Genomic DNA, 14,255 nt, shown 5'->3' on the forward strand with positions numbered 1-14,255 from the left:
GCTGTTTACAAACCTGCATAAATATTTATTTAAATTTATCTTATTTCAAAAACATTTTTAGTAGAAATGTGGTACATAAGGATTCTTTTGCTACCATTAGGGAGTGTAAGTTATTAGGTCTGCAGCATTCTTCTTAGTGATATTTATTGCTTTCTTCTACATAGATGGTAAAGTTCCCTTGCTAGGAAAAGGCATCCTGGGTGTTTGAGGGCCTTGAATATGAGATTGCACCAGGAACTGTAAACATTTAATTTTGATATGGCTTCTTTCCAACTTACAACAGCTTCAGTATGGTTTCTGTAACTATAAGCAGTTGTTTACGTTAAGGGTTTATACTAAATGCTAATCTAAAATGTCATAGATCTTAAAAGCATCTCTTGCTATGTAGCAGGGTTTAAATACTTATCTTTGCCAGGCTCACAACTGTAATACACAGTTTAATGTTGAATGTATTTTAAATGTATTTACACTGGAATGTTAAATACCTTAAATACACAATGAAGCATGCTTGCCAGGCTTTACCCATACTTGTGGATGGATGTATAAGCAACTCTTAGTTAAATTAGGTACGTGCCAGCATTTCCTGTATTTATGTTTTTCATATGAATTTAACAGTTTCTAATCAAAGTGCTTCTGGATAGTTGTGAGGGAATTAACAGTGAGCTGTTTTTAACTAGTTTTTCGCCTCAGAAAACAAAACACCTGTAAGAGAACTCCTTTGTAAAGCCAAGTCAGAGAAAAAAGAGAGAATAATGGCAACTCAAGCGTTAACTGTTGGTGTACATGCGTTTATCCCATCGTAATCAGCTTACCTCTCGATGAAACTAAGGTAGGAGCAACAACTTGGACAGTTAGTGAAAAATAGCTAATGTACCATGAATCCACCCTCGTACGTTAGCTTCTTGGTAGCTCTGTTGGCCGCTGGTCTTGTTGCAAGTGGGCAAGTACCACAGAGGAGGTGGTCTCTGGGTTCTTGAGCTCTTCAGCTATCGCAGGGGTATATGCACATCATGGGAGGAGAGGGGAGGCCTGTCAGGTAAACCACCCTGAGGATAAAGGGAATTTCTAGGTGTTCTTTTCAAAATGTACTCACTCAAACCCTATGTGGTAGCTGGCACGAGTGAAATGTGTACCGTTATGGAGGGGGAGGGGATAGTGATGCTGGAATTTTCTTATAATTGTTTTATTTAACCATTATTGCAGTGATTTGATATACCTATAAAACGCACGTCTTGGAAAAATGCCAAAGGGTACAACTTTCCCTCTAATACCTTAACAGGATACAAGAAAAGATTCAGCTTGTCCCTTTCATCAGTTTTGACTTTCAAAGACAGCAAAATGACAAATTTGCAACCTTTTCCTGAAGTCTAAAACGAAGCCAAGAAATCAGCAGATAGACTAGAAGAAGCGATCTTACTTGCTGCTACCTTACCCATTTTTCTTTTGCACAGGGCAGCCCGCTGACTAGCGCGGCAGCGAGCCCCATTCAGCGCGTGAGATGCGGATGGTGGATTTTTCAGCGCTAACCCTGAAAAGAGGAAGCCTTAAGGGGCACGGGGTGGGGGATGCTGAGCAGGGTCTCAGAGCAGTGCAGCTCAGTTTCTGTGGCCTGGTGTCCGAGCGCCTACGGCCAGCTTCTCACATCGGCTCTCTCTTGCCCTCCTTTGCATAGATGAGCCATGAATCGGTGCGGTGAGTGGGTGGGGAACCACATTACTAAAGTTAAATTTAAGTGTGAGATGAATTTCACACGCTAATTATTCCTTGTAGTATCGTCCTATGTGAAATAAGCATAATGACTGTTTTATAGGAGAAGTGTAATTAGCTTCTCCGTGTGCTAATTCAGTAGATTGCTCTTTTCCGCTCACAGTACTAGAACTCATATCCTTGGTTTGTTGGAAAAACGTCTCCTTTAAAATACAAAAACAAGGAGGTTTTACAGAGATGGAGAGATGGAGATTTTAATAAACTAATCTTTTTATTCCTGTGGTCTTGTAAAACCTCCTGCCAGCATGTCACCTATCCCAGTGGGGTGCACAGAAGTCGGTAATGAGGGAGAAGCGATGGGGAGATCTGATGTGAAGGCTCACCCCAAAATGCTAACATCAGCCCTGCAAAGCAGGGAAGGTGGTGATCCTCCAGGCTGGGCACTGGAGAAGGTGTCTTTTCATCAGGCAGGCGTGTATTTCATCCTACGGCAGTGGTGGGGCTAACAGAAGTTACTTAAACCTGTGCGTGACTAACTTATGTTTGGGGTTAAGGTGGATCTTTTTAGGACTAAGGTGGATCATTTGGCCCCTTTGGAGTCTCTGAGATTGGGCTAATTTTATCCTGGCTTACAGGTTCTTTTCTGTATTGGTCCTTGTTCTCTTTCCTAATTCTCAGTACCTTCATTTCTTGATCTCTGCTGACATGTGATACCGAACCCTATCTCCAGTCTGGACATATATGACCTCTCTTCTATTGTTTGCTTTCCTTGCTTTCTTCGTTGGCCTTTATTTTTCTTCCTTATCTGTCATCTTTTAGCAGAATTTCTGTTCTCAGTGTCCCTTCCTAGCTGCTATTATATATGTAGGTATATGAAACTGTTTTATTATTTTGTAGGATTTTATACTTGAAAATTTCTTCAAAGTTTACAAATTGTGGGTTTGTTTGTTTGTTTGTTTTTCCATGTCAATGCTCAGATGTAACAATATTGGGTGTGTTACAAATGGCTTAAAAAAAAAAATGAGTAGGACTTGGTGTTGAAAACAAATGCATAGAACTGCTGAACTGGAATCTGTACTTGTGTATCACATCAGAAGCCAAGGTAAAGGTTTTATTCTATCCTCTAGAATGATTGCTAGTATATTGGAAATTGTATACACAGGAGGGGGTTGACTTACCACATTATTACTAGTTAATGGACTATAGAAGTCTACCATTATAGAGGGACTTTCATTGGAAAACTTTTTTCCCCATGCTTTAATTCAATTTACTCTTTATTCCCTGTACTAAGTGGGCTAACAGGAAACAAGGGGTAAACCACAAGACTTTGGCCTGTTCAGGATTTAACAATGAGTGAGGACTATAGTGTTTGGTTTTTTTAAAGCTTTTCAAAAATACGGTTGTAGTCTCTCAACGTGAAAATCCCTTATGACCCTAAGAATTTAGCTAGTTTAAAAAACAACAACAACAAACCCGCCAGCCTCTAATCTGTAATTGGTCAATTGCCTTGCCTCACTTTACAAGAAGTCCTTTTTTCTCGAGCTACCTTTGTATTTTAACAGTTCAGTAGGATGTGGAGTTGAGCTCTGGGTGCCTCTTGGGCTGGTTCTGTACAGATGACTGCTGGCTGGCAAGAGAGACAAACTAACTAAAACTGCAAGACACCCGCCCGGCAGACTTGTGCAGTAAGAGCTGCCTGAGGTCATATTCTTGAAGAGTACCTGAATGCCGTGTCCCAGTGTACTTCTGTTGAGGTGTACCTGAACAAACTAAGGTTCTGAATTAGTAAGGTGAAGTACCTGCAGAGAGATCAAAATTCAAGTTCTGTTGCATACAACGCCTACTAAAATGCTTTCACGTTTTGTATTGTGGAATAGGGAAGAAAACCCAAGTGACTTGTTTACTCATTTCCAATTCTGTTTTCCAGTTGTCTCAATTCTGTAGCGTGTACTTTCTTAACGAATACCACATACGCATATGTGCTGATCTTTAGCGCTTCCAGGTTCAAGTCTAACACAACAGTTTGCCCATCACCTATTAGATGTTTGACTGGGAGAATTTACTATGAGGGATTAAAGAGTATGTTAAGTATGTTAAAGAGTAATTCTTTTACCAGGCTGCTGCTTTTAAAAATAAACAAAGATAATGACACGGGGAAATGTTTTACTAGTGTCGTGACACTGGAGTTGTTCCAAAGTGTCATTGCCACACTGTTCAGTAAAAGTGAAAATGCTACGAACGTGCCTAGTTACGATTATAGGTGTTTACAGTATTTTCATAATGTTGAACTGTAAAGATTTGTGAGATTTTGTGTTGCAGTTGTGTTTGACCCTAGAGTTCTTGCATGCTAACCTAACGTAGAAGATTAGCCTCTTTGCATGCAGCTGGGTGCTGCTGCTGCCGTGACAAGCATGCTCTGTGAGAATGGCATAACTTCCCCTGGCTGCAACCCCCTCCCCGTCCTGCCTGTGGTACGTGCATAACTTCATCATTAGTTTTACTAACCTGAATTCCTTCTTGTATCAGAGAGACTCTGAAATGTGCAACTCAATTAAATCAGCACTGAACTTTCAGTTTTCTCTTTCAGACAGGCTGAAAAAACTCATTGATGAACGAGAATCCTTACTAGAGCAGGTAATCGCAGGAAAACTGAAATGCTGAATGTTTACTAAATCTGTAATAGTAGAGGTTCAAAAAAATTCTGCGTACCGCTAACATACAGTGTAGGATATCTGTGTCGCTGTCTTTCAGCTGTGTGCTGGGTTGTTCTTGCTGAGGATTTACTGTGTTGCTTGCCATTTTATTCTTCCTGTGGAACTTTTTTCTTGTGCATTAATTCCAGATACACTGCAAGAAAGATCTGACCCAATGCACCTATTTCACTTTGCTAGCAGGTCACACTCAGTGCTCAAAGTATTACGTATTGCTGTCCTTAGCCACCTAAAAGTCCTCCAGGAGCACGTATTTCTGAAAAATTATGTATCAGAATGGCCAAGTCCAAGGGGAAAAATATTATGGTCCGGATGTAATAGAAGCAAATTTTATCTCCAAGCATAAGCCTTTCTGATTGCTGTGTTATGGGGGCAATGGGAAATTTGCAAAGAAATGCTGGAGAAATTGCAGTAGGTTGGTAAATAGCAGATAAAATAATTATGTCATGGTACCAGCAATAATGGATGTAATGCTTATGAAAAATTTTAGTTGATCTGTTTCTCTTCAGAGAGCCGTAGGCTTTCAAGGAATTTACCATGGATGGAATAGATCCTTGCCCTTGAGACTTAATGCACAACTAATCACAGTCTTGGGTTTTTAAGCATGCTTTATGTGACTATGCCTACAGAACATTTACTGCCTTGCTATAAAACATTCTCTTTTCACTTGTTACTTTTGGTCCGGAACTTGTGCATAAGTAAATGACACTTAAGATATGGTGAGTCATTTGCCAAAAGAACAGCTAGGAAATTATTCGCTGACAGAAGCTTTTGTGGAATTTGGGTATTTTTTTCTGTTTCACGGCACTCAAGTGAATTTGAGTACTGATCATAATTTCACCTTGCCTGTTTTCCAGCACGCAAAATTTATTGGAAGGCTTGATTTGGTGTAACTTTTTGTTCTAAAGACAGAAAGTAACTAACTATTTTGGGCCTTTCAGATTAAAAAATTAAAGGGACAACTGGAAGAAAAGCAAAAGAACGGAAAGATGGAGAATACGCAGTCTGAAGATGAAGTTCTGGAAAATGGGACAGATATGCACATGATCGACCTTCAAAGTGAGCTGCATTTCGATTTTAAGATAACTTGTGTGTCCTGCATGTGAATGAGAGAATATATCTGTACGCTGAACACATGACTCTGGGTAAAAATGAGTCGTCAGTTCTAAGGGAGCTTCAAATTGAGTGCCCACCAGGCACCTCTGCTAGAGATGAGGGAAAGATTCTCCTTTGAACGAGATTCCAAGTGGAAATCTCCTTTATGTTCCTCAGGAGAGCTGGACATGAGTTCTCTGTAACACCCGGTTAATTCCGCTTTCAAGAGCGGTCAGAAGGGAGCTGGGCAAGACAGTGAACAGCTCCCCTATCTGCAGGGCACTGAGTGGGTTCAGTTGCTGCCTTTGATGTGGAAGGAAGCTTTTTACCAAGGCAGAGAGCACTCGCTACACTGCTGCTGCCCTAAGTAGATTACTGTAGCACCAGAAGTTTGATAGACTTGTTAGACACGGTCCAGACTTGTCCTGACATCTCTGATAAATCTGCAATTTTTTTAGGAGATGCCAACAGGCAGATCAGTGATCTCAAATTTAAACTAGCAAAGTCTGAGCAAGAGATAACGGCATTGGAGCAGAATGTAAGTTTTTATTTCATTCTACTTGTTTAGGCATGGTGTGAATGCAGAGAGCAAAGTGCATTTTGTTATGTGATAAAAGAAATCTTGATTACTATGATTTCTCCTAAATTGAAAAGAAGTAGAGTTAGTGCGTCAGGGCTCTTCCTCTTAAGTCATAAAGGCTAAAGTGCTTTCATTTATCTGCAGGGAAAAGTGAACATAGTATTCACCTTTATTGAACAAAAAACAATCAAAGACAAATGTGTATTAACAGCACTTTGTGAACTCTTCAGAAAAAATTTTTATGCCTGGCTACCTGCAACTTATAAATGGCTGCTGGTGTTTTATGCATATATGGATTGTATGCAAGACTGTTCAATTGTTACGGTTTGCTCTTGTCCCGACTGCATCAGCAATGCTTTTGCTGAGATAAACAGCTTAAATACTGAAGTCAACAGACTGTATTTTCTATTGTTGGAAGCATATTAAATATGGATATGCACAAAAGGTCTGGAGTAAGTAATCATAGCCAAACTTGTTCAGCATGTTTTTTTTCAAAATACGCCCTTATTTTATTAAAGGAAATCTAGCAACTCTTACTAGTTATTGCTAAACTACACAGTGCAAGAGGAAAACTTTGCATAATGCCTTGTATTGCCTTTTTATTTAAAAATGTGCCTTTCACCTTAGGTAATACGATTGGAAGGTCAAGTAGCCCGATATAAAACTGCTGCTGAAAACGCTGAAAGAGTAGAAGATGAACTGAAAGCAGAGAAACGCAAACTACAGAGAGAGGTAACTCTAAATGTAAATTATTACAGGCTAGCAGTCAGCTTGCACCAGGAAGGGGGAGGCCTGTCTGTTTTGCATTTTAGAGCAGGAACTACTGTTCTTGGTATAGTGAAGAAGAAAAGTCTGCTTTTTTATTGTCTTTGTTTTCATGATTTGACTAGACTTTTAGCGCTCAGACTGGAGAAATGTTCGCAACTGTGAACTCCCACTGCCACTTTACCGTTCCCTGCTAAGCTGATTTTTCATGCCTTGCTTTGTACCAGAGCTGGTTCTCTGGAGCAAACCCAAGTACTGCTTGTACAATTTTAATCCAGAAGCAGTCTTTAAATGCTTAGTTTGCACATTACTTTACAGTTATGAAGTGTAAATGTGCATTTGGTTCCGTGTTAATCAAGCTGAGTAATTTCTGTCTGTATTTGGCTATCCTTGTCCTTTGTTGCATCTCCAAGGCTCGTTACTTTGGATGTCGTAAATTCTGGGTTTATAAATAGAAAATGTTGATCTTTTTAGAAGGTGTGATTCAGAAATTACAGTAGAAGGCTGGAAATCCTACTGTGAAGTTAACTTGGGCACGTCATAATTTAAGCACAGTGCTATGCCTTGTTATGCATAACAGGATTCTAAACTTTAAAGCTTGAGTCTAAATTTGAACACTACATGGATGCGAACTTCCCTTATTGAACCTGTTTTTATTGCTTTGTCAGATATTAACGTTTCCTGTAGTGTGTCTGTCCACAGACTCTTTTCACGTTTCTCTCAGTTAAAACATGGTGTCTTCAAGCTCTCCATAATTTTGGCCTTAGTTCTTGTATCAAGCTTCATGTTTTCTCCAAGTGACTGCTACAACCAGCCTTAACTATGTCTGTCAGCTTTTTTCACACCTACCTCCTGAGTTTTTTCGGTATGGCTCTTTAGAAGAAGCGCAAAGCTGCTTCTGCTGTGCTGCCTATAATAATAAAGTGATCTTTTGTGAAACTTGTTCTTCTTGCTTGTCAGATAAGTCACTCTCCCCTTAAGACACTGGGGTGGATGCTGTCCTTGATGAAAAGCTTGTCTGGAAAGCTGGTAGTGCCACAAATGCATTGCAAGTAACAGTTGTATAGACATCAGAAATAAGAAGGGAGCATTGCTCAATGGCATTTATGGTCATCAAATTCACCTGAGATGAAGGAACCTCATTTTTTTTGGTCCCTGTTTCAAGAGTGTGGGGTAGCTTTTTTGGTTTTTTTTTTTTTTTGTGTTGTTTTTAAATAACCAAGGATTGTTTGGATATTTTGCATGAGATGGTCCTTAAATTAGAGCTTGGAATTCATGTTGTCAATTTGTGGTGAGTGCCCTAGCAGCTGCATTAGAGACTTCATTTTCCTGAAATAACAATGAGCCTTGAAGTCTGTTCCACAGAGTGTAATGGCTTGAGTCAAAAATGAGTGATCTTGAACAGTTTTTAGCCTGTCGCTTAGGGTGCTCTCATGGAGGGTGGCAGGGCCCAAGGCTGAAAGGGTATCAAATGCTGGTTCTCTAGCCTGGATGGCTGCTGTAGCCTCTAGCGTATTTGTGCTACCCCTCTTTATAGTCTTTCCTTCTCTAAAATAAGAGATCGCTGGTGGATTTTCTTTTTTTTTTTTTTGTGCTTACCTTCCCCCCCCACCCCCCACAAAGGATCAGCCTAACTACAGGCAAGTCCCAAATTGAGGCAAGCCTTGGAGAGCCAGAGCCACAAGAGTCAAAATGTGTTTGTCTTGTGGTGTCATTGACCCCCTTATCAATGCAGTAGTTCCTGTAGATGCTGCTCTGTGCAGTCCAACTTTCCCGCCTCCCCCTTCCTTGCTGGATTTTATAGGAAACTAGGGCCCCAAAGTCAAGGCTGTGGATGTCATTCCGGGAACCAGATACTAAAAAGACAGGCGTTGTGACAGGCCTATGTCACCGAGCAGATATTTCTGAGCATCCATGCCTCTGAAGTCAAGGCAAACTCCAAGCCACATGTTCAACCTTCTGTAAATAGCTCAGATTCCTGGCACCAATGCTTAGAACATATCTTTGTGTGGCCTTCAAAGCAAGAGCGCAGGCAGTTACACAGTGTTCATTGTTAACTCAGTCAGTGAGCGTTTTCAACTACTTTATCTTGAGAGGAATTTCCAGCAGTATAGAAATCTGATTTCTGATCTGAAATCTGGTTTAGTGCCGGTAAATACAAGCACTGTTTTATCTTTGGAAAGGAAAACTGCTTCAGAAGTTACTGGACTTTTTTTCTGCTTTCTTCCTCCAGCTTCGTTCAGCATTGGATAAAACTGAAGAGCTTGAAGTCAGCAATGGTCATCTAGTAAAACGCTTGGAGAAGATGAAAGCCAACCGGAGTGCTTTACTGTCTCAGCAATAACCGTCACCTTTCAATGGGAACTAAGACTTGACAGAACCAGAACAACGTTGCAGATGCTTCTGTCTTTCGCTGTTTGGGACGCTTCGTGTCATGCCTTCTGAGAACAGACAACCCTAACGTTCGCTATGTGCCACCCAGCTGTGGTTCTCTCTACGCAGATTCAAACCTCCTGCCCTATATTCATAGGAGTAGCTGTTCCAAATGGCTGTGCCTACAGGTGCTCTTCTACACAGTGCTTTGGGTACCTTTGAAGTACGATATCCGTATACAAGCACATAGGGCGTCGTGCAAGTTCTCCATCCAGAAGGCACAGCAGCCTTTTATTGCCATTTGAAATGGCATTCAAAGAAAACATTTTAACTGGCCTGGAATTTTGTGTCTTGCTGAGAATTAGAAAAAAACACTGTAAGTTTTGGACTTTTTCATGACAGTATCTACAGTTTAGTGACTACAATAGAGTTATTCATAGTAGGCTTCTCATTTACAAATCACTGTGGAACCACAAGCCATTACAAAGCAAAACTCCTTCAGTGGAAACCATGGAAGAAGATGGTCTTGGAAGCAAAAGTGACCTTAAATGACTTTGCCAATAAAACAAAGGTGTTTGGAGGGATTTTTGCACCAGTTCAATCATAAGACTATTTTATTTCAGGGTAAATAGGCAATAGCTTCATTGAATTACATGTTTCATTTGTATTATTTAATCCCTTTTCTTGGAATTGAAGCAAACTACTTCTAAAGGATGTAAAGTTGCATTAATAAACCAGCATAAGGCCATGTTTTAAGAATGGTGGATTTTGCACTTACATCACTTCACTGCATTTGTCAAAGCAAGTGCTATTTGTTTAAAGAAAGCATGTAATGGGTTTTTTACATCAGAAACTAACTACTGGTCCATGAACTATTAGGAAACTATGCCGCTACAAAATACAGTTAAAAAGTATCTGATAAGTAAAGAAGCACTTTAGAAAATATTGCTACCTATGTTTTTCTACAAATGGAAATATAGCAAATTATTTTGCTTAAAGGTCCTTGTAAAGGTTTTCCACTTTTCATGAAAAAGAACGTTAACCAATTAAAGTGTTGCAGGCAGTTTATATATTAATACATGGCTAGCACTACAGCTCTGGTTTATTGGAAATGATTCTGAATGTACTACTCAAGAGTAGCAGTTATTGGAAGAATGAAGCTGTCTTTTCCCCTCCAGCCCTTATAGAAAGCTTGCTAGTAATGTAGATGACCAGTCCCTTAAAAATCTGTCCACACTGTAAAATAGCATCTCCCGTTTGACAGGAGTAATCTTCTGTTGCTGTTCGCTGCCTCAATAGATATGACTCTATTAAACCAAATCCAGATTGAGGAGACCATTTTTTCTTAACCTGGTCTTTGGACTTTTTGGTCCAGATCTTTGCCTAACCTCATAAATTGGAGGTGAGATTATAAAACGCTGCTATTTTCAAAGTAAGGGGATTGCTGGTCTCTTCTTAGAGCACCTCCACAAATTAAATGAACCAAAACCAGTAACTGAATGTGTTTCTCTTGTTTGGCTAGAAGAAAACGCCTTCCTCTTCATCTCTTCTGAATGCACCCCAAAAGCTAGCAATGAAGTACTGAAATTAATATTCGGGGAGAAGGATGAAGGTTTTCATAACCCTGGCGAAACAAGGATATTCTTGCTGATCAAATGTGTTGGGACATGGGGATTAAAGGAATCCCTTAGAAGACATTTCCACTCCAGCTAATGTTTGGGGGTTCTATTTTTGGGGGTTTTGAGAGGAACATTCAGGTGCAGAGCCAGGTTTCTTGTGGAATACCTCAAAATAGTTGTGGATACCAATTTACAATTCTCTGTGATTGACTTGTGTAATTTCTGGTGTACAAAGCCTCTGGGGCCTACAAAATGAATTAAGAGTTTTTAAAAATGAAAATAAACGTGTTCAACACAACATCTTATTAACTGATGATAAGGTGTGTGATTGCCACTGGACATCTTTTTACTTGTGGTAGTGGTGTAAACTGTCTCTTCTGGCTCGATTCAGGAGAGAAAAAAAACCAGCAACAGTTGGTCCAAAAAGCTTAAAAAAAAAACCAAAAACTTTGCTCACCAAGAAGTGATGTTTATTATTTTTTAAGTAGCTTGCATCTTGCACCCCATAAGCATTAGCCTCATGACAGACATCAAATGTGTATTTCAACCTGGATGTGCTCTTCAGTAGAAATCTTTGTGTGTGATAAATTAGCTGAATGTTGAAGCCACATTTCCCCCTAACTTTCAGTATAACTTAGCTTTAGAAGAAGGGGGGAAAAAAGTACCGGTTGGTTGAAGACGAACTGTTTTATCTTTTCCTGTGACGAATGTACAACAACAGGGCTTTGACTGGTAATAACAGCACATGCCCTAGTCCTTTTAATTGAACTCCACATGGGAGAGCCTCCCACCCCAGCCTGCTGCCTCCGATAGTGGAGCCGAGGGGCCGGCAGCCTGATACGCCACCGGGATGAGTTCTCCTGTAATTTGTATTGAAAATGGCTACCCTTTGTTTTATTTTTAAATGTGAAGTAATTTTATCGGTTTGAAAATGGAATGTTACCCAAAATGGTTTTTAAAAGAAATCTGCTAGGAGACACGGAGACCTGAGTGTGGAACTGGAAATCCATTTGCAGAACTCGCCAATAAACGTGTTGCTTGTTTGGGGAGATTTTATGGAGTGGTCTGTCATGGCAATGTTATTGGGAAAACATCTGTCGGAAAACACAGACTTTTGGGGTGATACTGGTGTAACAGGCTTATTTTCCTTTTTAATCTGTTGCTGCAGGCAGACAAACTTGAGTAACACGTATCTCCTGGGCTTGTGTGACTAAAGGGCGCTGGTGTAAAACATACCCCCAGCTGTTAACTTTTTTGTAAAGGCAGGCTGCGCTTTGGAAGAAAAGCTTTTTGATTTTAAGGGAATGGGGATTTTGGCGCAGGCACATGTTCAGATTGCAGACAAACCTCCAGCCTTCATTTTTCACTGTCCCTTTTTAGTAGTCAGGCCCATTGGATCTTGGAAAAACATCTGCCAGAAAGCATTTGAATGGTATTGCTAACAGGATCCATTCTCCTTTTGCCTAAATTATTGTAAACCGCCAAAGTAATTTTTCATCAGAAGAATCCTCCACAAAGCAAGGCAACTTTGTTCATCAAAAGCTCGTCAGCTTTAGTATTAAATTTCATCTTACGCTGACTGTGAAGGTCACTTAGATACATAAAATAGCCTGACTTGGAGATTTGTGCTTCTCTATTTCCTCTCCCCTTTAACATGTTTTAGGCAGCTGACAGATGGGGTGGTTTTATTTGTCTTTTGTTACAGGCAGCCACATGCTGTCCTGCACGCTTTGAAATGTGTACAAGTACAGCTCTGATTAAGGAAAGATTTACTTCAAGCCTTGCAGTAGCCAGGGCCAAAACACACCTTTTAAAAAAACAGCCTGTTCGCTCAGGGCAGGTAACGCGTGTGGCCAAGATGGATATTTACCACGTGTCTCATCTCACAGGCCAGTCCTGTATTTCTCGCTAACGCCTGTATTGCCCTGATTCTGACCGAAAGCTTCCCAGCTGCTCGCAGGACGGCCCCGGACGAGACCCCGGGGCGCCCAGCAGCTCCCACCTCCGCGCTGCCTTTGCGGCTTTCGGTATTGAGGCGGGCGGTGGGGTGGGGGGCGGGGGGGAACGATGAGGAGAGGCGCTAACGGCCGCCTTGGGCACGCGGCGCGGGCTTCCTCGCTGGCCAATCAGGCGCTCCGGATCTGCCCGCGCGGCCAATGGGCTCGAGGCGGCGGTTGGCGGCCGTTGGGCGCGCGCGCTGCCTGTTGGGAGCCGGGGCCAGGGCGGGCTGCGGCTGTTGAGCGCCGCTTGGGGCGTTGAGGCGAGGCCGGGCGGCTGGGCGGGCGCGGAGCCCGGGTTGTCGGCCGGCAGCTGGGGGCTCCGCTGTGCTCACGGAGGCGTTACCTGAGGGAGCGAAGCGGTGAGGCTCGGGAGAGCTGCGGGAAGCGGGTAGCCGCCTGGTTGTCCCCCTTCGGCAAGCAAGGCACCGGGCTGCTTTCACGGCTTCCCTCTCTCCCTCTGCCGTGAGGGAAGCTGGTGCTGGCTCTCTGCTCCGCAGGTGCCCAGCAGAAGCTATGTTTTAATATCGGTGCGGTTTTTTTTGTGACTTGATTATTGTTAAGTACATCACCAGGTCATTAGTAGTAATTAACGATACTCTTTTGAATTCTGAGCTGTGATATTTTAAAAGGTGGAAGCGTACACTAGCAAGAGCGTTGTTCTTCACTTGCTGTGTCTCTGTCTGCGTTCTCTAGGCATCAGCTGCTGGCGTTCACCGGAGGCAGGATACGTGGGCTCTGACTGACGCAGTAGGGTTATCGCTCTGTATGTACGAACATACATAAAACTACTTTACTTCCTATTCCTTAATCTGTCCTGGAGGATAAAGTGACAAAAATCACTGGTGTGATAACCTGTTGTAACCTGTATGTGGACAGACAGCTACAGCATGTTTTGGCAACATTACAGCGAGTTTATTAATTTCACAGACTAGCTTACTCAAAACTTTTGTTATCAGAATTAGGTAAAGTTAGCGTGGTAAGAGAGCTAACGTTTTGAAACGAATAGTTGGCTTGTAGACGCATGTAAGCAAATAGTAAAATCCTGATAGGAGTTTTGGGAGGAGTCTCTGATTTCTAATAATGATTTTGTCTTACACTTTCCAGCTGTAAAGATTCTCCAGTTTTCTTGTGGTTTTGTGCTTGATGACTATATCTTCTTGTTCCTCCAGAATTATAAAGAATATGCTTTCCTTTTTCTTCTTCATACAGAACCTGGAGGGTTTTTAGTTCTTGGAGCTCTAAGTTGACCACTGGAGTGGTTTTTAAATTTATATGACTTCTGGACTGGAGAATATTCCCTCCAGGAGACACACCGACTGTGCGACTGCTTACAGTCCAAGTATAAAATCAGGAATGAAGGGCTGTTTGAGGGAATTCAGAGAGACCGCGGATTTGATCGGTTGGT

At 41.5% G+C, this 14,255-nt stretch overlaps 1 protein-coding gene across 2 annotated transcripts; it reads left to right on the forward strand.

Moving 5' to 3' along the window:
• Positions 1-47: 47 nt before the first annotated feature.
• Positions 48-11,906, forward strand: LOC138067601 (leucine-rich repeat flightless-interacting protein 2-like). 2 transcript variants are annotated; one of them, XM_068947825.1, is made up of 6 exons: positions 48-4,178; positions 4,282-4,341; positions 5,360-5,477; positions 5,972-6,051; positions 6,721-6,825; positions 9,092-11,906. In XM_068947825.1, the coding sequence occupies exons 1-6, from the start codon at positions 4,086-4,088 to the stop codon at positions 9,200-9,202; spliced, it is 567 nt and encodes a 188-aa protein (XP_068803926.1). In that variant the 5' UTR covers positions 48-4,085; the 3' UTR covers positions 9,203-11,906. The 2 variants fall into 2 exon arrangements, with proteins under 2 accessions (XP_068803926.1, XP_068803927.1); XM_068947826.1 differs by having other exon boundaries at positions 127-4,178; positions 4,295-4,341.
• The last annotated feature ends 2,349 nt before the right edge of the window (positions 11,907-14,255 follow it).

Source organism: Struthio camelus, chromosome 6 (assembly GCF_040807025.1).
Source record: "Struthio camelus isolate bStrCam1 chromosome 6, bStrCam1.hap1, whole genome shotgun sequence".
NCBI lineage: Eukaryota > Metazoa > Chordata > Aves > Struthioniformes > Struthionidae > Struthio > Struthio camelus.

Coding starts and splice junctions, on each gene's coding strand:
- LOC138067601 (XM_068947825.1), top strand. CDS start 4,086: ATGCAGCTGGGTGCTGCTGCTGCCGTGACAAGCATGCTCTGTGAGAAT. Junction 4,342..5,359: donor GAGAATCCTTACTAGAGCAG/GTAATCGCAGGA, acceptor TGGGCCTTTCAG/ATTAAAAAATTAAAGGGACA. Junction 6,052..6,720: donor TAACGGCATTGGAGCAGAAT/GTAAGTTTTTAT, acceptor CTTTCACCTTAG/GTAATACGATTGGAAGGTCA.